Source organism: Oncorhynchus mykiss, chromosome 25 (genome assembly GCF_013265735.2).
Source record: "Oncorhynchus mykiss isolate Arlee chromosome 25, USDA_OmykA_1.1, whole genome shotgun sequence".
In the NCBI taxonomy this organism is placed as follows: domain Eukaryota; kingdom Metazoa; phylum Chordata; class Actinopteri; order Salmoniformes; family Salmonidae; genus Oncorhynchus; species Oncorhynchus mykiss.
In genome coordinates this window covers 15,017,915-15,042,279 of record NC_048589.1, presented here as the reverse complement: position 1 = coordinate 15,042,279, position 24,365 = coordinate 15,017,915, and the positions used below count along the sequence as shown (strand labels likewise).

At 48.2% G+C, this 24,365-nt stretch overlaps 1 protein-coding gene across 7 annotated transcripts in view; it reads left to right on the top strand.

Annotated features, from left to right (window-relative positions):
* The window catches only part of LOC110505403 (T-lymphoma invasion and metastasis-inducing protein 2), a 103,404-nt gene that overhangs the window by 56,342 nt on the left and 22,697 nt on the right, over positions 1–24,365 (top strand). For all 7 annotated transcript variants that reach the window (XM_036962806.1, XM_036962805.1, XM_036962808.1 and 4 more), the window contains 6 exons: positions 4,536–4,703; positions 7,336–7,440; positions 7,577–7,655; positions 7,801–7,890; positions 8,020–8,253; positions 15,160–15,263. In XM_036962806.1, coding sequence (XP_036818701.1) covers positions 4,536–4,703; positions 7,336–7,440; positions 7,577–7,655; positions 7,801–7,890; positions 8,020–8,253; positions 15,160–15,263 — 780 coding nt within the window. The remainder of the gene's footprint in view (positions 1–4,535; positions 4,704–7,335; positions 7,441–7,576; positions 7,656–7,800; positions 7,891–8,019; positions 8,254–15,159; positions 15,264–24,365) is intronic.

Sequence of the window (24,365 nt, the reverse complement as noted above, 5' to 3'; positions counted from 1 at the left end):
CACAACCCAGCATTAATGCTAACCCCAACCTCATTGTTAATGTGGATAGGGAATAATTGGCCTAAGGGCCTCAGATGGTCTCCTGGAAAGAGCCTGTAAAGGCAGTCATTAATCCGTCACTAAACATGAAATCATCTGGATGGCACTTAGAACTAAATGGGGCTATTATTATCATGATGATGCTAAGTCTTTTTGTAGATCTGTGCAGATGTCGCCCGTCTAGACACGTTCCTCGCAAACTCTGCCAATAGCCCCCTGTAATCAATCCTCTTGTGTACACCATCATTATGATGGTTATTATATGAAACGACTCCACCCTGCAATGTCTAAATGGCTAATTGCATGACATCTCTGCACTGAACTTTGAGCCACTGCCAGTTTCTGCATCGGTTTAATGGAAACCTATTGATCTGTCCTCTGACTGTTTATCTCTCTCGCCATCTTGCCCTCTCTCTCTCGCCCTCTCTCTCGCCATCTTGCCCTCTCTCTCTCTCGCCATCTTGCCCTCTCTCTCTCTCGCCATCTTGCTCTCTCTCTCTCGCCATCTTGCCCTCTCTCTCTCGCCATCTTGCCCTCTCTCTCTCGCCATCTTGCCCTCTCTCTCTCGCCATCTTGCCCTCTCTCTCTCGCCATCTTGCCCTCTCTCTCTCGCTATCTTGCCCTCTCTCTCTCTCTCTCTCGCCATCTTGCCCTCTCTCTCTCGCCATCTTGCCCTCTCTCTCTCTCGCCATCTTGCCCTCTCTCTCTCTCGCCATCTTGCCCTCTCTCTCTCGCCATCTTGCCCTCTCTCTCTCTCTCTCTCTCTCTCTCTCTCTCTCGCCATCTCGCCCTCTCTCTCTCTCTCGCCATCTCTCTCTCTCTCTCGCCATCTCTCTCTCTCTCTCGCCATCTCGCCCTCTCTCTCTCTCGCCCTCTCTCTCTCTTGCCCTCTCTCTCTCTCGCCATCTTGCCCTCTCTCTCTCTCTCGCCATCTTGCCCTCTCTCTCTCTCTCTCGCCATCTTGCCCTCTCTCTCTCGCCATCTTGCCCTCTCTCTCTCTCGCCATCTTGCCCTCTCTCTCTCGCCATCTTGCCCTCTCTCTCTCTCGCCATCTTGCCCTCTCTCTCTCTCGCCATCTTGCCCTCTCTCTCTCTCGCCATCTTGCCCTCTCTCTCTCTCTCGCCATCTTGCCCTCTCTCTCTCTCGCCATCTTGCCCTCTCTCTCTCTCGCCATCTTGCCCTCTCTCTCTCGCCATCTTGCCCTCTCTCTCTCTCTCTCTCTCTCTCTCGCCATCTCGCCCTCTCTCTCTCGCCATCTCTCTCTCTCTCTCGCCATCTCTCTCTCTCTCTCGCCATCTCGCCCTCTCTCTCTCTCGCCCTCTCTCTCTCTCTCTCTCTCGCCCTCTCTCTCTCTTGCCCTCTCTCTCTCTCTCGCCATCTTGCCCTCTCTCTCTCTCGCCATCTTGCCCTCTCTCTCTCTCGCCATCTTGCCCTCTCTCTCTCTCGCCATCTTGCCCTCTCTGTCTCTCGCCATCTTGCCCTCTCTCTCTCGCCATCTTGCCCTCCCTCTCTCGCCATCTTGCCCTCCCTCTCTCGCCATCTTGCCCTCTCTCTCTCGCCATCTTGCCCTCTCTCACCATCTTGCCCTCCCTCTCTCGCCATCTTGCCCTCTCTCTCTCGCCATCTCGCCCTCTCTCTCGCCATCTCGCCCTCTCTCTCTCGCCATCTCGCCCTCTCTCTCTCGCCATCTCGCCCTCTCTCTCTCGCCATCTCGCCCTCTCGCCATCTCGCCCTCTCTCTCTCGCCATCTCGCCCTCTCTCTCTCTCGCCCTCTCTCTCTCTCGCCCTCTCTCTCTCTCGCCCTCTCTCTCTCTCGCCATCTCGCACTCTCTCTCTCGCCATCTCGCCCTCTCTCTCTCTCTCTCTCTCTCTCTCGCCATCTTGCCCTCTCTCTCTCTCGCCATCTTGCCCTCTCTCTCGCCATCTTGCCCTCTCTCTCGCCATCTTGCCCTCTCTCTCGCCATCTTGCCCTCTCTCTCTCGCCATCTTGCCCTCTCTCTCTCGCCATCTTGCTCTCTCTCTCTCGCCATCTTGCCCTCTCTCTCTCTCTCGCCATCTTGCCCTCTCTCTCTCTCGCCATCTTGCCCTCTCTCTCTCTCTCGCCATCTTGCCCTCTCTCTCTCTCGCCATCTTGCCCTCTCTCTCTCTCGCCATCTTGCCCTCTCTCTCTCTCGCCATCTTGCCCTCTCTCTCTCTCGCCGTCTTGCCCTCTCTCTCTCTCGCCGTCTCGCCCTCTCTCTCTCGCCGTCTCGCCCTCTCTCTCTCCCGCCGTCTCGCCCTCTCTCTCTCCCGCCGTCTCGCCCTCTCTCTCTCCCGCCGTCTCGCCCTCTCTCTCTCCCGCCGTCTCGCCCTCTCTCTCTCCCGCCGTCTCGCCCTCTCTCTCTCCCGCCGTCTCGCCCTCTCTCTCTCCCGCCGTCTCGCCCTCTCTCTCTCCCGCCGTCTCGCCCTCTCTCTCTCCCGCCGTCTCGCCCTCTCTCTCTCCCGCCGTCTCGCCCTCTCTCTCTCCCGCCGTCTCGCCCTCTCTCTCTCCCGCCGTCTCGCCCTCTCTCTCTCCCGCCGTCTCGCCCTCTCTCTCTCCCGCCGTCTCGCCCTCTCTCTCTCCCGCCGTCTCGCCCTCTCTCTCTCCCGCCGTCTCGCCCTCTCTCTCTCCCGCCGTCTCGCCCTCTCTCTCTCCCGCCGTCTCGCCCTCTCTCTCTCCCGCCGTCTCGCCCTCTCTCTCTCCCGCCGTCTCGCCCTCTCTCTCTCCCGCCGTCTCGCCCTCTCTCTCTCTCGCCGTCTCGCCCTCTCTCGCCATCTCGTCCTCTCTCTCGCCATCTCGCCCTCTCTCTCGCCATCTCGCCATCTCTCTCGCCATCTCGCCATCTCTCTCTCTCTCGCCATCTCGCTCTCTCTCTCTCGCCATCTCGCCCTCTCTCTCTCTCGCCATCTCGCCCTCTCTCTCTCTCGCCATCTCGCCCTCTCTCTCCCTCGCCATCTCGCCCTCTCTCTCTCTCGCCATCTTGCCCTCTCTCTCTCTCGCCATCTTGCCCTCTCTCTCGCCATCTCGCCCTCTCTCTCGCCATCTCGTCCTCTCTCTCGCCATCTCGCCCTCTCTCTCGCCATCTCGCCATCTCTCTCTCTCTCTCTCTCTTGCCATCTCGCTCTCTCTCTCTCTCGCCATCTCGCCCTCTCTCTCTCTCGCTCTCTCTCTCTCTCGCCATCTCGCCCTCTCTCTCGCCATCTCGCCCTCTCTCTCTCTCGCCATCTTGCCCTCTCTCTCTCTCGCCATCTTGCCCTCTCTCTCTCGCCATCTTGCCCTCCCTCTCTCGCCATCTCGCCCTCTCTCTCGCCATCTCGCCATCTCTCTCTCTCTCTCTCTCGCCATCTCGCTCTCTCTCTCTCGCCATCTCGCCCTCTCTCTCTCTCGCCATCTCGCCCTCTCTCTCTCTCGCCATCTCGCCCTCTCTCTCTCTCGCCATCTCGCCCTCTCTCTCTCTCGCCATCTTGCCCTCTCTCTCTCTCGCCATCTTGCCCTCTCTCTCTCTCGCCATCTTGCCCTCTCTCTCTCTCGCCATCTCGCCCTCTCTCTCGCCATCTCGTCCTCTCTCTCGCCATCTCGCCCTCTCTCTCGCCATCTCGCCATCTCTCTCTCTCTCTCTCTCTTGCCATCTCGCTCTCTCTCTCTCTCGCCATCTCGCCCTCTCTCTCTCTCGCTCTCTCTCTCTCTCGCCATCTCGCCCTCTCTCTCGCCATCTCGCCCTCTCTCTCTCTCGCCATCTTGCCCTCTCTCTCTCTCGCCATCTTGCCCTCTCTCTCTCGCCATCTTGCCCTCTCTCTCTCTCGCCATCTCGCCCTCTCTCTCTCTCTCGCCATCTCGCCCTCTCTCTCTCGCCTTCTCGCCCTCTCTCTCTCTCGCCGTCTCGCCCTCTCTCTCTCGCCGTCTCGCCCTCTCTCTCTCGCCGTCTCGCCCTCTCTCTCTCGCCGTCTCGCCCTCTCTCTCTCGCCGTCTCGCCCTCTCTCTCGCCGTCTCACCCTCTCTCTCTCCCGCCGTCTCGCCCTCTCTCTCCCGCCGTCTTGCCCTCTCTCTCTCCCGCCGTCTCGCCCTCTCTCTCTCCCGCCGTCTCGCCCTCTCTCTCTCCCGCCGTCTCGCCCTCTCTCTCTCCCGCCGTCTCGCCCTCTCTCTCTCCCGCCGTCTCGCCCTCTCTCTCTCCCGCCGTCTCGCCCTCTCTCTCTCCCGCCGTCTCGCCCTCTCTCTCTCCCGCCGTCTCGCCCTCTCTCTCTCCCGCCGTCTCGCCCTTTCTCTCTCGCCATCTCGCCCTCTCTCTCGCCATCTCGCCCTCTCTCTCGCCATCTCGCCCTCTCTCTCGCCATCTCGCCCTTTCTCTCTCTCGCCATCTCGCCCTTTCTCTCTCTCGCCATCTCGCCCTCTCTCTCTCTCGCCATCTCGCCCTCTCTCTCTCTCGCCATCTTGCCCTCTAACTCACCTTCTCTCTCTCCTGCCATCTCTCTACTTTCAGAGACTGGACAGCTTGGCCAACCACTACTCTCTGGCTCCCCCCGAGGGTGGCCTTTGGGAGAGCAGTGGAGAAACACTGACCTGTGTGTACATGCCCGACAGCCACGCCATCCAAGTGCCTATGAGACGAGACCACACAGTGGCGGATGTCGTCTCCCTAGCCTGCAAGGTGAGAGTCACAGAGAAGGGATTGTTATGATGTTCACGTTCCCAAAACTAAGCCCTGTGAGTGTTAATATAATGGCAGATCAATGTTTGACTTGAACAGAGGCACTTAAGAGAGAAGCTTTTACTTTAGGTTATGCCTTGCTTTTATTAACCCTGCTTTTATTTATTTTTTAAACGACACTCTGTCAATGTAATCATGTTAAAAGCTCCAATCTGTGAGTAATTTGACCAACCCACGCTCTACTGCCGTTTGTGACACACTCATGTATTTATTTATTCTTATGCCCATTGTAGAGCTCTGGCTTGTACAGTAGACAGTTCCAGATGTTTACTGTCTCTGTCTCGTTGTCTGGCCGTCTCTGTCTCATTGTCTGGCCGTCTCTGTCTCATTGTCTGGCTGTCTCTGTCTCATTGTCTGGCCGTCTCTGTCTCATTGTCTGGCCATCTCATTGTCTGTCTGGCCGTCCGACTCATTGGCCGCCCGTCTCATTGTCCGTCTGTCTCCCGGCCCACACACACTGCACTCTCTGACCTGTGTGTTGGCACATGTGACACACACTCACATGCCCTCCCTCTGTCTCTCAGGTGTGTGACAGAGTGGATGGCTAGCTAGTTCATTCTCACCCACACTTCTTGTGCCGGGACGATACCAGGATCGCGATACTTGTTAGTATCATAGCAAGGAGACACAAAGACGATTTTTAACTTCTTTAGGAAAACAGCCCTATTGTTGGAAATAAACATTGTCATCTGAACGATATCATAACCGCCATCGATAAGAGACAGTACTGTGCATCTGTATTCATTGACCTGGCTAAGGCTTTCGACTCTGTCAATCACAACATTCTTATCAGCAGACTCAACAGCCTTGGTTTCTCAAATGACTGCCTCGCTTGGTTCACCAACTACTTCTCTGAGTTCAGTATGTCAATTCGGAGGGCCTGTTGTATGGACCTCTAGCAGTCTCTATGGGCTTGCCACAGGGTTCAATTCTCAGCCGGACTCTTTTCTCTGTATACATCAATGATGTAGCTCTCGCTGCTGGTGATTCTTTGATCCACCTCTACGCAGACGACACCATTCTGTATACATCTGGCCCTTCTTTGGACACTGTGTTAACTAACCTCCAGATGAGCTTCAATGCCATACAACTCTCTTTCTGTGGCCTCCAACTGCTCTTAAATGCAAGTAAAACTAAATGCATGCTCTTCAACCGATCGCTGCCTGCACCTGCCCACCCGTCTAGCATCACTACTCTGGTCGGTTCTGACTTGTGGACAACTACAAATACCTAGGTGTCTGGTTGGACTGTAAACTCTCCTTCCAGACTCACATTAAACATCTCCAATCCAAAATGTAATCTAGAATCGGCTTCCTATTTCGCAACAAAGCCTCCTTCACTCATGCTGCCAAACATACCCTCGTAAAACTGACCATCCTACCGATGCCCAACTTTGGCGATGTCATTTACAAAATAGCCTCCAACACTCTACTCAGCAAATTGGATGCAGTCTATCATAGTGCCATCGGTTTTGTCACCAAAGCCCCATATACTACCCACCGCTGCGACCTGTATGATCTCGTTGGCTTGCCCTCGCTTCATACTCGTCACCAAACCCACTGGCTCCAGGTCATCTACAAGCGTCTGCTAGGTAAAGCCCCGCCTTATCTCAGCTCACTGGTCACCATAGCAGCACCCCCCGTAGCACGCACTCCAGCAAGTATATCTCACTGGTCATCCCCAAAGCTAATTCTTCCTTTGGCCGCATCTCCTTCCAGTTCTCTGCTGCCAATGACTGGAACGAACTGCAAAAATCTCTGAAGCTGGAGTCTCTTACCTCCCTCACTAGCTTTAATCACCAGCTTTCAGAGCAGCTCACAGATCACTGCATCTGTACATAGCTCATCTGTAAATAACCCATCCAATCTACCTCATCCCCATACTGTATTTATTTATTTATCTTGCTCCTTTGCACCCCAGTATCTCAACTTGCACATTCATCTTCTGCACATCCTACCATTCCAGTGTTTAATTGCTATATTGTAATTACTTCGCCTATTACTTGGCTTACTTATTGCCTTGCCTCTCTTATCCTATCTCATTTGCACATGCTGTATATAGATTTTTCTACTGTATTATGGATTGTATGTTTGTTTATTCCATGTGTAACTCTGTGTTGTATGTGTGTATGTGCTTTGCTTTATCTTGACCAGGTCGCAGTTGCAAATGAGAACTTGTTCTTAACTAGCCTACCTAGTTAAATAAAGGTGAAATAAAAAATAAATCCAGTCACATTTGTTTTCCAAGCTAAAGCACACAATATTTATACAGCAGATTTTTAAAGGACCGTGTTTTCATTTTTGCCATTTCGCGACGCTGGTATTGTCACAGCCCTACACACAGCACAGACACATGTACACACACACTTTATTAATTCCACAGGTCATACTCGATGCCACTTCATCTTAATCATCTTGGAGCTGTAAGTGAAGACATCCCATGTCACATGATACAACAGCACAGAAATAACCAAATGCCTTTTTTTGTTGAGACAAGGTATCTGGCCTAGACTAGTTGTATTTGCTGTGTGTTGCTGCATTCAGGGCGTTTTGACAGTGTTTTCCTGTCACAGTTGAATCAGCTGGACCCTAGCCTGCACTGCCTCAGACTACACAGATGCTTGGCCCAGAACGTAGAGGTCCGCACCCCTGCACCGAGCGAACTACTACATGACCTGGTGAGAAAACAAACTATTCAGCATAATACTTCCCTGGAAATGCATAGAACACTAACGTTGTTTAAGTTGTGTTTAACATCACTGGTTGACGTGTGGAGTTGTGGTTTCTAAGCTGAGTTGTCCCTCTTTTGTGCAGTTGTATGACGAGCTTGAGGTGTTCCTGCTGAATGTGTTCACCCTGCAGATGACCAGACCTGCCTGCACTGGGGACTTTGGTGAGTGTTTTTGTTCTCTAGCAGACAGGGAACCGTATGTGTGTCATTGCCACAGACATCCTATAAATAATTGGCTGTATGTAATGATTATGGTCATTGCACCCTGCGAACCATCGTTGGCTCCTTCTCTCGTCTCTGTTGTCAGGCTTTGCTGTGACAGGCCACATAGACGGACAGAGGAACAGCCGCGTCTTTGTCAGTGAGGTGCTGTCTGATGGACTGGCCTTTAGTGAAGGTATGTTCACTTGACTTTGACTTCAACATGATTCATATTGAAATGTTCATACGTATCTCGATGGTACTGTGTAATTATAGTGTGCCCTTATTTCTTCCTGTGTTTGTTTTGTGTTCGTTCCTCTCCCAGGGCTGAGACCAGATGATGAGATTGTGGTTCTGAACGGTCGAGGTGTGTCCACTCTGGACCTGCGTCTGATCCAGATGTTGTTTTCGGAGCAGACCCTCCAGCTGACCCTCAGACGGGAAGCCGCGTCCACCTCACCCCTAAACTCTGGTCCCTCGACCCCGACCCCACTTCCCAACCAATCACAGCTGCTGCAGGACTTCCTGGACACACACCACCGTGCCAAGTCCACCACAGGTGAGAAGGCCTACATACATACATACATACAGTTTTGTTTTTAGTCTTGGCAAGTCGGTTAGGACATCTACTTTGTGCATGACACAAGTCATTTTTCCAATAATTGTTTACAGACAGATTATTTAACTTATAATTCACTGTATCACAATTCCAGTGGGTCAGAAGTTTACATACAGCTTGGAAAATTCCAGAAAATGATGTCATGGCTTTAGAAGCTTCTGATAGGCTAATTGCCATAATTTGAGTCAATTGGAGGTGTACCTGTGGATGTACTTCAAGGCCTACCTTCAAACTCAGTGCCTCTTTGCTTGACATCATGGGAAAATCAAAGGAAATCAGCGAAGACCTCAGAAAATAAATTGTAGACCTCCACAAGTCTGGTTCATCCTTAGGAGCAATTTACAAACGCCTGAAGGTACCACGTTCATCTGTACAAACAATAGTACGCAAGTATAAACACCATTGGACCACGCAGCCGTCATACTGCTCAGGAAGGAGACGCGTTCTGTCTCCTAGAGATGAACGTACTTTGGTGCGAAAAGTGCAAATCAATCCCAGAACAACAGCAAAGGACCCTGTGAAGATTCTGGAGGAAACAGGTACAAAAGTATCTATATCCACAGTAAAAATGAGTCCTGTATCGACATAGCCTGAAAGGCCGCTCAGCAAGAAAGAAGCCACTGCTCCACCATAAAAAAGCCAGGCTACGGTTTGCAACTGCACACAGGGACAAAGATCATACTTTTTGGAGAAACTTCACAAAATAGATGGCATCATGAGGGAGGAAAATTATGTGGATATATTGAAGCAACATCTCAAGACATCAGTTAACACGTGGTCGCAAATGGGTCTTCCAAATGGACAATGACCCCAAGCATACTTCCAAAGTTGTGGCAAAATGGCTTAAGGTCAACAAAGTCAAGGTATTGGAGTGGCCATCACCAAGCTCTGATCGCAATCCTATCGAAAATCTGCGGGTAGAACTGAAAAAGTGTGTGCGAGCAAGGAGGCCTTACAAACCTGACTCAGTTACTCCCAGCTCTGTCAGGAGGAATGGGCCAAAATTCACCCAACTTATTGTGGGAAGCTTGTGGAAGGCTACGTGAAACGTTTGACCCAAGTTAAACAATTGAAAGGCGATGCTACCAAATACTAATTGAGTGTATGTAACCTTCTGACCCACTGGGAATGTGATGAAATAAATCAAATCTGAAATAAATAATTCTCTCTACTATTATTCTAACATTTCACATATTTAAAATAAAGTGGTGATCCTAGCTAACCTAAGACGGGGAATCTTTACTAGTATTAAATGTCAGGATTTGTGAAAAACAAAGTTTACATGTGTTTGGCTAAGGTGTATGTAAACCTCCGACTTCAACTGTGCGTACCCACTCACTAACGCACACACCCAGTACTGTGTCTTTGCCAAAAGGCTGGTATGCATCACTTCACAGGTCTTAACACAGTTACTACAACTGGCATCTATATTGTGTGACGGAGCTCAGCATCAGCTGGTGTACTGTGAAGCTGAGTTGTCACCAACAATCACAGTAGACAGACAGACTGATAATGCATTGATGTTGACCTTGGCTTAGTATTGTATACTGCATCTACTGTTCATTGAGTGCAGTAAACATACTGCAAGTGTTCCTGGCTGTGGCAGGTGGCCGGTGAGAGAGAGTCAGGGTCATACTTCCACAGAATTGCTTCTACTTGGCAGCTACTGTGTGGGAGGACTGAGCCTACTGTCAGCATGTGTGGGTGCCACCAACACGTTCTCTGGAAACGGTCTATCGGCAAGCTGTTGCCCTGCCTTGCTTTTCTCCACCAGTGTGATATCATAATAGAAATGATGCCAGAATATCAGAAAAATGCTGATGGGTTCTGTGGAAATTTGTTTTTGGTATGAAATTACCATACCATGTTTTTAATTTAATTTTTTACCTTTATTTTAGCAGGAAGTCACCATTGAGACCAGTGTCTCTTTTTCAAGATAGCCCTCCAGTGGGGGCTGTTGAGGGGAGGATGGCCCATAGTAATGGCTGGAATGGTGTCAATGGAATGGTATCAAACACATCACAGATGAGGTTTCCATGTGGTTGATATCATTCCATTGACTCCATTCCAGCCATTATTAGTAGCCGTCCTCCCCTCAACAGCCTCCACTGGAGCCATGTACAGTGGGGGAAAAAAGTATGTGAACCCTTTGGAGTTACCTGGATTTCTGCATAAATTAGTCATCAAATGTGATCTGATCTTCATCTAAGTCACAACAATAGACAAACACAGTCGACTTAAACTAATAACACACAAACAACTATACGCTTTCATGTCTTTATTGAACACACCATATAAACATTCACAGTGCAGGGTGGAAAAGGATGTGAACCCTTGGATTTAATAACTGGTTGACCCTCCTTTGGCAGCAATAACCTCAACCAGTTTTCTGTAGTTGCGGATCAGACCTGCACAACGGTCAGGAGGAATTTTGGACCATTCATCTTTACAAAACTTTATCAGTTCAGCAATATTCTTAGGATGTCTGGTGTGAACCGCTCTCGAGGTCATGCCACAGCATTTTAAATCGGGTTGAGGTCAGGACTCTGACTGGGCCACTCCTGAAGGCGTATTTTCTTCTGTTGAAGCTATTCTGTTGATTTACTTCTGTGTTTGGGTCATTGTCCTGTTGCATCACTCAACTTCTGTTGAGCTTCAATTGGCAGACAGATAGCCTAACATTCTCCTGCAAAATGTCTTGATAAACTTGGGAATTCATTTTTCCGTCCGTGAAAGCCAGCTGTCCTGGCCCTGAGGCAGCAAAGCAGACCCAAACCATGATGCTCCCTCCACCATAGTTTTCAGTCGGGATGAGGTTTTGATGTTAGTGTGCTGTGCCTTTTTTTCTCCACACATAGTGTTGTTGTGTTCCTTCCAAGTAACTCAACTTTAGTTTAATCTGTCCACAGAATATTTTACCAGAAGCTCTGTGGAACATCCAGGTGCTCTTTTGAGAACTTCAGACGTGCAGCAATGTTTTTTTTGGACAGCAGTGGCTTTTTCCGTGGTGTCCTCCCATGAACACCATTCTTGTTTAGTGTTTTACGTATCGTAGACTCATCAGAGATGTTAGCATGTTCCAGAGAAGTCTTTAGCTGACACTCTATGATTCTTCTTAACCTCATTGAGCATTCTGCGCTGTGCTCTTGCAGTCATCTTTGCAGGACGGCCACTCCTAGGGAGTAGTAACAGTGCTGAACATTCTACATTTATAGACAGTTTGTCTTACTGTGGACTGATGAACATCAAGGCCTTTAGAGATACTTGTGTAACCCTTTCTAGCTTTATGCAAGTCAACAGTTCTTAATCTTAGGTCTTCTGAGATCTCCTTTGTTTGAGGCATGGTTCACACCAGGCAATGCTTCTTGTGAATAGGGCAAGGCAGCCCTAACCAACATCTCTAATCTCTTCTCATTGATTGGACTCCAGGTTAGCTGATTCCTGACTCCAATTAGCTTTTGGAAGTGGTTAGCCTGGGGGTTCACAAACTTTTTCCAACCTACACTGTGAATGTATAAATGATGTATTCAATATAGACAAGAAATATACAGTAATATGTGTGTTATTAGTTTAAGCACACTGTGTCTATTGTGACTAAGTTGAAGATCAGATCACGTTTTATGGCCAATTTTATGCAGAAATCCAGGTAATTCCAAAGGGTTCACATACTTTTTCTTGCCACTGTATATACGATTTCATAGGACAGAAAAAACAAATACGATATAAAACGAGTAAAATACAGCAGGACACATATTGCACAGACAAACATAAACATACACAAAACACAATCAACTAAAACAAACACATTTTAAACATTATATTAAAAAGAAACAAATTAATCATTTAACAAAGGATTTGGTTGACATTTCTCTCTCACTCTCTCACCCTCACACACAGTCCTCCCTACGTCTGCTTATGTCTGTAGAGATGCGGACTTAGATGATCTTTTTGTCACTTACGCCCTGCGAATGAACCACAGACTTCCTGCTTTGAGAGTCAAATACTTCCTCAGAACCCATCAGCCCTATTGGCCCTTCAGAGTCAAGTGGACCGACGTCAGCAGCAAAAAAGGTGTGGAAGGCTTGGAACACGTGTGTTCAGGGGAGAGAGGCAGTGTTGTGATAAGGTGGAGTATTACTGAAGGTCTCTGTATTGAAGGCGTAGTTTCCAGGACTGACACGGTGAGGCAGTGTTTTGGAGTAAAGCCTACCCCCTATGCAGCCAGCTGGGACAGTCACAGTTGGATGAGCATGCTTTGGTCTTTTTTAAATTGCACAACATTTCACTTCTCTGGTTGGCGATACTTTCAAAGGTAAGGGTATCATAGTAAATGGCCATGTTTTTTCGCCACACATCTATATGTGTCACGTCTTTTTAAAGAAGTGCCTGTTATAGACTGGAAATGAAGTTTGTGTCATTTCTTTTGCTGGTGATGCTTCAGTCTATAGTCCTTCTACACTGAGTGGACAAAAAAAATAGGAACACCGTCCTAATAATGAGTTGCACTCAGAACAGTCTCAATTCGTCGGGGCATGGACTCTACACGGTGTCAAGCGTTCCACAGGGATGTTGGCCCGTGTTGACTCCAATGCTTCCCACAGTTGTGTCAAGTTGGCTGGATGTCCTTTGGGTGGTGGACCATTCTTGATACACACAGGAAACTGTTGAGCGTGAAAAACCCAATGGCGTTGCAGTTCTTGACGCACTCAAACCGGTTCACCTGGCACCCACTACCATACATACCGTGTTCAGAGGCACTTAAATGTTTTGTGTGCCCATTCACCCTCTGAATGGCACGCATACACAATCCATGTCTCAATTGTCTCAAGGCTTAAAAATCCTTATTAAACCTGTCTCCTCCCCTTCATCTACACTGCTTGAAGTGGATTTAACAAGTGACATCAATAAGGGATCATAGCTTTCCCCAGGATTCACCTGGTCAGTTTATGAAATGGGAAGAGTTCCTAATATTTTGAACACTGTAGTTTTGCCTGATAGGATGAATTTCCATGCAGCAAGTTAAATATGAGGGATTTTCTCACCATGCTATTTATACAGTAGGGTTTTCATGTCATTATGCTTCATTTATTCTGAGTATGAGAACTGAGAAGGTTTCTCTTTTGAGTATTTGGGGTGTTGAGTTCTCACAGTTTGTACTAGAGAAGTGGCTCCTTTTCCGTTCCGGTGACCACCGAATCCTCATCAAAAGCTCTCGCGGACCACCATTTGCGTGGTTGCGGAATATTTATAATATAAAATATCTTGCCATCAACTAGTTGAAAACCACTGTGCTGGAGAGAGTTAAATACAGTCATTTGTCACTACAACATCCTGAACCAAAACCACAGGCAACACTTCACACTGCAGGACTGGTGATGACATGCAGTAAAACTTACCGAAAACTGTGTAGCCACTGGCTTTTCACTTAGTTGAAGATAAAACCATCTTACACAGTGCACCCCCCCCCCCCCCCCCCCCCCCACACACACACACACACACTAGTGAGAGATGAGATAGAGGCCAGCAACATGGGTGCAGTTTCCTCCTCTACCTCTAGAGGGGGTGCTATCCCAGTCAGGCTAATGAGGGTGATGAGAGGTAAACTCTGAACCATCCTGGAGTGTGCCAACATCACGCTATACCACTCTATAGTAGAAGGCAGCACCCCTGGTGTGTGTTGGAAATGTTCTGTGGCATGTTATATTGACTTGAGATGTGCGTGGCAGGGTTATAACAGTCATAACTTGTCATGACCTGAAGTAATATGGTTGTAACACTGTCATCAGCCATATATTTACACCTGTTGTGACATACACTGCACGGTTGGTTATGACACCTATATAAGAGGGTTAAAACCAACGTTTATTGAAATGTTTTTTCCCTGCCAAGACGTTTCCTCTCGTTTTAGGTTGCTTCTTAAGTCCTCTGTTGTTGTTGTAACAAATTATTTACAGTCATGTTTGTTTCATCATATTTGAAATAGCTTACAGGAAATACACTTTATGACACTGTCATAAAGCATTATGACCATCCTGTGTCACTTTACTTAGTGCGTGTCTGACATCAATGTGTGCACAATTACAATAATATTCATTTTAATATGGTCAATTTCAGAAAATTGTATATAACATGAACATAGTGTTGACAAATAGGCTATGGTGTAATGTTGTTGCCATGTGTGGTGGGTTTTGACACTCTTGTGTAGGTGTCATAACCAGCCGTACATATCGGTCTAAAGGTCTAAATATATGTCATGACAGGTCTAAATATATGTCATGACAGGTCTAAATATATGTCATGACAGGTCTAAATATATGTCATGACAGGTCTAAATATATGTCATGACAGTGTTATGACCATGTTATGTCAGCTGTTATGACATGTGATGACCTGGTTATGACTGTGTCAGCGGCAGGGTGTCCTGGTGGTTAGAGCGTTGGACTAGTAACCGGAAGGTTGCAAGGTCAAATCGATTTCCAATTGATTTCCCACAAGCCTGTGAGTTTGTTAGAAACAGGGAGGGCGGGTAGATGTCCCTACCAGCCCCAGTAACTGTAATCCGATCTAGCCCCAGTTAATCCAGCCAGGTGCCTTTTTAACCAGGAGCAGCGTGTGGCTGAGCCCTTTCCCAAAATGGGATTTTCAGGAAAGATACAACAAGAGTATATTATCAACAGCTTTCTCCTAAGACCACGTCTAACAAACTAGAGGATTTGTTTTTTTGTCTGACTAGTGGGAAGACCTCTTCTCTGTGATGTTTATTGTGACGGTTGTTAGAATGCTGCATGGCCAAGATGGTCAACTAAAGAAAAAACACTGAACATTGCTGTGTCTCTCTCTCCTCAGATGTGTCCTTGGTGCCAGAGGTCCCTGGTGAGTCCCAAGGTTCTGGGCTGGAGAATCGTCTACAACACTCCCGCCACAGCCACAGGGCCGTACAACACAGCAAGGTAAGATTGAATGAACACTGCGCCCGCTGGCACTGCCCATACTGGGTTCAATGAGTCGGCATAAACATACTGAGAGGAAGTCGGACACATAGCAACAGTACAAGCATATGAATCTTAAGGTCCCATTAATCAATATACACAGCAGACGACCACACTAGGTTCCACTCCTATCAGCTAAAAAGAAGAAGAAGCTGTTCCAGTGGGCATGCGATCACCAACACTGGACAATTTAAGGAGTGGAAAAATCTTGCCTGATCCGACGAATCCCGGTTCCTGTTGCGTCATGCTGATGGCAGAGTCATGATTTGAAGTACGCATCATGAGTCCATGGACCCATCCTGTCTGGTGTCAACGGTACATGCTGGTGGCGGTGGTGTAATGGTGTGGGTAATGTTTCCCTGGCACATGGTATGTCCCTTGGTACCAATTGAGCAACATTTGAACGCCACACCTTGTAGAATCCACACCCCAAAGAATTCTGGCTGTTCCGGAGGCAAAAGGGTAGTCTGACCCAGTACTTGATGGGTGTACCTAATAAAGTATATATGTGTGCAAATTAGTGTGTGAGCTGTGCATATATAAATGTGTGCTTGGAACCCCTCATCAGGGACAGCTGTGGCAGCGGGGCTGAAGACGTCTTGGCACCACCCTTAAAGATCTCTATATAATTACGCTGGCCTCAGTCTACAGACAGCTTATTACTGTCACACTCCGAGAGAGATGCCCTTTGTCTCAGTCTAACGCCCATACTGTCAACACTCCCTCTGCCTGCTACTAACCTTCACTCTGTCATTGTCTGAGGCCCCAACACCCTAGATAGACACCCAGAATAGCAGGAAGTTTTAATGACAGAGTCAGGGTTGGCCATGCCGGGTCCTAGCCCTCAGTAGAAGCAGCAGAGGCATTGTACTGAACCTGAAAGCCTGGCCCTCTGCTAGCTCCCTGGCTCGACACCTGGCATAGAGGGAGAATAGACGTGAAGCTGTTCTCTCTCTGTAGGTATTAGAATTAGAACAGTAGATTAGTCTGGAGGTTGTTGTTCCTTCCTATCTTGGTAAAAAATTGTTGGCAAGCGTTTTTATAATCAAGCCTACTTTTTTAATTTCAAGCTTGTTGTGTGATCATGTTCGGTTTTGGGAGTCCTTAGTGACTAGGTTATCTCTGTAGCAGGGAAAGGCTAGGTGACGGCTAGTGCACCTCAGCTTTCATCACAGCTCCACTTTTCCTACTGTAAGTATGCAAATGGCGGCTGTCCAGTGATGATTCAATTGATGTTTATTTTTGTCCCAGGGAGTTTTTGTTGTTGTCTTTTTTTTTATTTTTTAAATGTAAATAATAACTTATTTAAGTCATTAAAGTGTATTTATGCGTCATGTTTGAAAGCTTTCTGCATTATGGTAATAAAACCGACCGATTTTAGAGATGGGGAAAAGTATCTATGCCAAGCTTTATTATAGGGTTGCATTAATGAGACCAGTCATCTGGAGGGCCAGGTTTTAATGATCCTCACTTCAGTGGACTGAAACGTAACATTGCAGCTCAGAGGAGAGAGAACGATCTGTATGCTGTTTGATGCTCCTAAAAATCTCCCTCGAGACTGTAAACACGGGCTGGAAATAGTGAATATCTAGGCTGGCCATTTGCCTGCACCCCTGTGTCTACAACTTGTAGACAGCAGGTTGTCAATGTGTAATGTAATGCCCCTATACACTGTTCCATTAGACATTACAGTGATACTATGCACTAAACCATATAGGCATGGTATGTCCCAGTGGGCTCTGTTAAGTCTCTGTAATAGCAGGTCTGAGGTCAGCGAAGAGGTGGATTAGAAAAGACCGGCTCCTCAGCTCTCGCTCTGTTTGCCCAGTGACAAGAATGAGTCCCGCTGCACTGGGATCTGCACTGCAGTACCTCTGACTGCTGCTGCTGCACCGGACACAGTGTTTGTCTTCGTACCAGCGGAGAGGTACCGGAGGCTGTGCGGGTGGGCTTGTGTGTAATTGGAAGGTGTGTGTGTGGGGAGGAGTGTTTGTACAAGTGCATGCGTGTGTGAACGAGAGATACTGAGACAAATAGGTACCATGCAGTAAAAGCGAGCACTGTGAGATTTTGTTGTGGCAAATCTGATAGCTGTCAAGAACGGTTGGAATTTCGCCTCACTACCGGAGTCAGTTTGTGCCCCGGAGCGGAAACAAAACAATTTAGTCAATGGGTAGAAAATCACCTGTGTTTCAGGCAGAATCAGTGCCCACCGCAGCCTGCCAGCCAGCCTGTGACTGAATGGAGATGGATGGGAAGGAAAGACTCATTTCAAGCCTCTTGTCACAGAATGTAATCGCCTGCCGCGGAACACTGACTGACTTTGATTAATTGGTCTAGTGGTTTCCAATTTTCTCATATTAAAACGGTGAGCAGCTGCTACCAAAGCACAGTTAACTCAGTATTTACCCTAGTGCTCTGACACTAGATGAGGTTCCCCACTGCCATGCTGCCAAGTTGTTGTTGTTGTTTGGGGACCCCCCCCCCCCCCCCCGGTAGTATGGTACTGTAGGTCCCATGGCCTGGAGCAGACTGACACCCTGGCCAGCCCACACAGCAGCAGCACACCTGACTGAGGGAGCTGACACTGAATGTCACAGAATATCACCTAGATACTTCTGCTACAGCAACACTGTTTACATCAACACCATGACACAACCAAAACTCTTTTTAAACCACATTTACCACATTTTGTTGTAACACCAGGCTGTTGTAGTCATTAATACCAGTGTAATGTTTCTTATTGGACTTTGTGAGGTTGGGGTAGTTGACCAGTAGCATTTCATTGGCTACATTGCGCCATATGGAATGATGTTGCCTCGGACAGTCACCTTATTATTTAGGACGTCGCGTTAGGTTCCAGTGCTTTAGGTTCCAGTGTGTTAGGTTCCAGTGCTTTAGGTTCCAGAGTGTTAGGTTCCAGTGTGTTAGGTTCCAGTGCGTTAGGTTCCAGTGCGTTAGGTTCCAGTGCGTTAGGTTCCAGTGCGTTAGGTTCCAGTGCGTTAGGTTCCAGTGCGTTAGGTTCCAGTGCGTTAGGTTCCAGTGCGTTAGGTTCCAGTGCGTTAAGTTCCAGTGCGTTAGGTTCCAGTGCGTTAGGTTCCAGTGCGTTAGGTTCCAGTGCGTTAGGTTCCAGTGCGTTAGGTTCTAGTGCACAGTCCTCGTGATAGTTTTTCAGCTCCATGAGGGTGTGTAGTAAACCTCATAACTCCCAACAGGAGCTGTACAACTGGCAATGGCGTGAAGTTGTTGTGCTACACATACCATTTGCCAACAGGCTGAGTAGAGTAAGCTCCTTAACTTCCTCCAACCCTTAACTAAGAGGGATTTGACAGTGCATAGAGCAGTAACCACATCCTTCCATTACAGTAGCCTCGCTCGCCGCCAATATCGAAAGTAGGCCTGTCCCATTTTTCCATATAGACACATCCTATGTGTTTTAATCACATTTAGCTCTATTCACTGAGCTTGTCTGATGCTTTAAGCACACTGTGTGATTCAATCATTTACACACACAAATGACTAGAGGTAGTCCGACCGCAATTGATTTGATTGTGCCGGGCCGGGCTCAGACTTGCTCCACTGTGTTAAAAAAAGACAGTGAGTGACTGTGACTAGCATCCATTGTCTCCCTCTCCTCCCTGCTGCAGCGACCACCACACATGAACAGTGTGTATAGTGTTGTCTCCCTCTCCTCCCTGCTGCAGCGACCACCACACATCAACAGTGTGTATAGTGTTGTCTCCCTCTCCTCCCTGCTGCAGCGACCACCACACATCAACAGTGTGTATAGTGTTGTCTCCCTCTCCTCCCTGCTGCAGCGACCACCACACATCAACAGTGTGTATAGTGTTGTCTCCCTCTCCTCCCTGCTGCAGCGACCACCACACATCAACAGTGTGTATAGTGTTGTCTCCCTCTCCTCCCTGTTGCAGCGACCACCACACATCAACAGTGTGTATAGTGTTGTCTCCCTCTCCTCCCTGTTGCAGCGACCACCACACATCAACAGTGTGTACAGGGCTGTCCGTGTTGCTGAAGCTGCAAAATAATTACAGCCATTTCTGTTGCACCATTGTTCTTGCGTAATATAACCATATACAATTTAAGTAGCACATGTCTTAGAGTGATGGACTGTGCCACCCCCACGGTCCCCACAATGGATCAGTCCACTCAGACAGGCGCCAATCAGACCAGTGTCTTGTACACCATGATTTGTTTTCTACTGCTCGACTAAAGAAATCTCAGTCAACCAACATCCTATCGACCAACCAAACAATCAACCACTAAATGGGGTCAGCCCTAATCCAATTACTTAGTTTGCTTCACCAATGATTTAGTGATTGTGGGAAATCCACAAATGATCCTTACAGGAACTGACTGGGCAGCGTACTGTAAATGGCAGCGTGTATTTTGGGTGCTATACCCGTTAAGAAATCCGTTGCTCTGTTCTAGGCTAAGAACGTAAGAAAGGTGTTTTCATCACCTTTTTAAACTGTGTGAATGTGAGAGGTGAGACATGCTCTCCAGTTACTTCGTTATTACTACTCTCCTCTTTACGGCTTTTGAACCACAACAGCCAGCAAAGACCAATGGACTCTAGAAAGAAAGACCTACAGCCTCATTAACCTTCTCCCACCTACTTACCTCCTCCTTGGGAAACTCCGACGTCCCCAGTCCCTCCTCCAGGACCTGCCTATTGGAGGGGGTGTAGTGGGTGGCGGTGATGATGACTAAGTCTATCAGTCACCATATGGCTGTGACTAGCCTAATAATCTGGGCTTATTGCTGGGAAGTTGCCCCAGCGTCTGGAGCGGCCCTAATGCAGAGAGACCGAGGGAGAGGAGGGATAGACCTATCGAGAGAGGCTTAAGAGGGTTCGCCGGAGGAGGAGAAGAAGAGGCGAGCTGGTGTGCATTGGAATGGCAGCCTTATACCATGGCTCAGGGCCGGGTGGAGGTTTGATTGCTGAGAGGAGGAGGGGGACGGTGGCGGAGGAGCAGGAGGAAGAGGCCAGGCCCTGCGTCTACCTCACCACCCTGATCCAGCTGTTCATCAGGGACCAGTCCCCAGCCCAGGCCCTGTGCTCCATGCTGGCCATGTGCTGGTTTTGGTCAGGTGGCTGTGAGGCCGAGGAGAAGGATCTGTTTCTGGGCTCGGCCCTGCTCACCCTCAGACAGCTGTTGAAAGACAAGCTGGACCTGCTGCTGGATGACATGGCTGGATGTGTGGCCTGTGAGAAACCTACAGTACCCAACCCACGCGCTGGACTCCTGGTAACCCAACACTGTCCTTTCTAGTTGTTTGGCCAGGGTTATTTTAGTTAGTATGTTTAGGACAGGTCACATAGTGTTAGTAGGTGTCAATGTTTTTATGTGCTGACACGTCCCTGTTTGTCCAACCTGCCTCTACTAATGATTCATTTAAGCAATAAGGCCTGACATGGAAACCAAACCGGCTGCGCTTGTGCGCCATCGTGTATAAATGAATTTTCCCCTACACCAAACGCGATCACGACACGCAGTTTAAAATATCAAAACAAACTCTGAACCAATTACATTCATTTGGGGACAGGTCGAAAAGCATGAAATATTTATGGCAATTTAGGTAGTTAGCTTGCACTTGCTAGCTAATTTGTCCTATTTAGCTAGCTTGCTGTTAGCTAATTTGCCCTGGGATATAACATTGAGTTGTTATTTTACCTGAAATGCACAAGGTCCTCTACTCCGACAATGAATCCACACACAAAACGGTCAACCGAATCATTTCTAGTCATCTCTCCTCCTTCCAGGCCTTTTCATCTTTGAACTTATATGGTGATTGGCATCTTAACTTTCATAGTATTACCACGACGACCGGCAACACAGTTTGTCTTTCAATCACCCACGTAGGTATAACCAATGAGGAGATGGCACGTGGGTACCTGCTTCTATAAACCAATGAGGAGATGGGAAAGGACTTCTATTTTAACCCTTGTCAACGCAGACGCTCGTTGGCGCGCAGGAGCAGTGTGGGTGCAATAATTGAATAACATAGATTTCTACATTTATTTTGCAACGCGAGCGGTGTAGTCAGGGTATGAGGGGGTGTGGTGTATGGCCAATATACCACGGCTAAGGGCTGATCTTATCCACGACGCAACACGGAGTGCCTGGATACAGCCCTTAGTCATGGTATATCGGCCATATACCACAAACTCCTGAGGTGCCGTATTGCTATTAACTGGTTACCAATGTAATTAGAGCAGTACAAATAAATGTTTTGTCATACCTGTGGTATACGGTCTGATATACCACGGCTGTCAGCCAATCAGCATTCAGGGCTCGAACCAACCAGTTTATAGTTAAGTATGTTGTATACAGTGCATGTAGCAGCTCCCCATGGGAGAAATGGTCAATTCACTGTCATACTGCAGTAGATCTTGAGGGTGTGCTGCTACAACTGAGTCACTGTGTCACTCTTCTTATTCTCTAGTATTATTTATTTTACTCAGTCCACTGGTTGTCCAGCCTGTCTCTGGAGGGTTGACTTGGCTTTTCTTTTTTTATGCTTTTGCTTTATATCAGAGTCTGTCCTTTCCATAGCCTGCTAGATGTTCAGTCAGATGTTATCAGACATCCCCTGTGGCAGGTTTCTGGACCAGCGGTAGGTAGTGTTTGCTATCACCCAGCTACATGTTCTATCCGGGCACCAGGTCATGTGGCTAGGAGAAGGCTTACCCATCATTGACTGCTCCCGACTGCTTTCAATTGATTGGACCTGGTTTCATGTTGAGGGAAGTGGTTTGCTGCTATGCTACCGTTCCTCTGCTGTCATTTGATATTGATGTGATCTGGGGGGGGTGTAATGCTTTTTGTCTCACACCCCTATGGGGACTTATCATGAAACATGCACTCTGAAGTCTCCGACATTCTCTGAAGTATTCCACGCACTCTGAAGAACCGGTGGAATAATATTTGTTTAGAATGAAAAATAAGGGTATAATGGGAATAGAAGACTGGGGCCCTCCCTCCCTGTTTGATTTATGAGAAACTCTCTTTATTTATTGAGCTTTAAAAAGCAGATGGCAACGTTGCACAATGGGCCTAACCTGAGGGATGAATCAGCCTCTGTTAGAGCCTTACTGTGGTGTGACAGGACACTCTCCTTTGAGCAATGGGCTGAGCCGGCCCGAGGGACACCCCATATTTTATCCCTGGCTTTATACTTTAGACTTTCCATTTGGGATTGTTTATTTTCTTAAAGAGAGTATTTTGGCGCCGGGAGGATTCTTTTCTTTAATTTGAAAGCGATTCATCTCTTAAAGTAGGCTTAGCCTTCTGCTTTTAATTACTCTATTTTAATGTCTGGCAGAGATACGGGAGAATGGACAGTATCCGGCGTCACTCAACTGTTTGACAGCTCTTGTTTCTCTTTGGGCTGGGTTTGTTTCTAACCTCACTGTATTTGAGTACTATTTTAATATGACGTCAGTGGAGGCCTTTTGACCTTGGATTAGGAGCCTCTTGGGTGTGTTTGGCTGCCACTGGGTGTATGAGCGAGCAGAAGAGAGGTTGTGTGTGTGTGTGTGTGTGTGTGTGTGTGTGTGTGTGTGTGTGTGTGTGTGTGTGTGTGTGTGTGTGTGTGTGTGTGTGTGTGTGTGTGTGTGTGTGTGTGTGAATGACACCTTGCCCGTGGGTGGAAAATACCAGACTGGATAATCGCACTGTTGGCACGTCAAGCAGGAGCGATAATCTCTCCACAAACGACTCCTCTTCACAAACCGCTCCTTCTGACATCTCCCATGTCAACACGTCTATGACTTCACATGAACAATACCCAAATAAATATCAGCCAACTGTTTCCAGTGTTAAATGTTCAGTGAAGTTATCCACACACTTTCAGACATTCCGACACCTTTTTGGACACACATTTGTGCTGCGTTCTGAGAATGCTGTTCACTTCAAGGGGTGGGGACGTAGTGGAATCTAATGTAATATGTTGCTTCTATACTGAGACCGTAGTTAGGCTAGTTAATTGTGTTGTTGTGTTGGAATGGTCTGCCCACACAGGCCTAAGCTTCCAGTCCTGGATTGGATTTGGAACAATCAGCTAGTTGTCACTCGGCTTTGTCTGCAAACAGCAGACCCAGCAGCAGGACACCCCTCAGTACGATGTTGTTTACCAGGAAGCATAGCTTCTTAACATAGGCTTGGACTCATGTTTTTATTGAAAAGCACCCACAATTGTTCATTCGAGGACCACCTCTGGCCTGTTGAACAGACACCGCTGTTCCTGACCGTGTGACAGTGCAACAGTGAGGCTTGCGGGCCAGAAGAGTCCTCATTGTGTTGATGTATTGAGAGGCCAGGCCTCAGGCTTGTGGCAGCATGACACTGGCAGCCTGACCTCTGCATTATACCCTCTGGAAGCTGACAAGGGTCACGTGGACCAGAGATGGGGTGAGAGAGACCGACAGAAAGAAAAAGAGAGCGAGGGAGGAATTCCCCTCCGTTCGCACTGTCCGCTCGGTCCGGCCGTCTGATTGATAGATATGCAGATTGGTGCGGGCAGCAGTTTTTAGTCAAATGCCTACGCTCACAGAACCTCTAGACTCAGGATCAATGGCTAGCTCCCATCAAATGGCCCCTGGAGAGCGAGGTGTTCTGTAGACTGAGGCTTCTCCTGGCCTGGTGGAGGAGGAGGAGGAGGAAGACGACGTGACAGACAGGGGGGTTCAGTCACTAATGAGGAAGAGGCGGAGTGTGGGAATACTGAACGTGAGGATCTGATTAGGACTATCAAGTACTGTCCACTCAAGAACAACTAATTGCCATTTTAGTGGTCAGGTCCAGTCCAGCCGTGATGCCAGCGTGCAGGTCAGGTAGGCTGCATAGGAAAGGCTGTAACCTGGCCTGTAGGACCCAGAGACAGGCCACAGCAGCCTGGAGGCTCCTCTACAGACTACTCTTCATGGTGAGTAGGACAGAGAGGGACGAGAGGCTTGCCATGGGAGTAGAAATGACCATCCAAAGAAGGAAGGACAGCATTAGTGGGGTTTAGCCTTTCACTGTTTAGTTGTTCAAG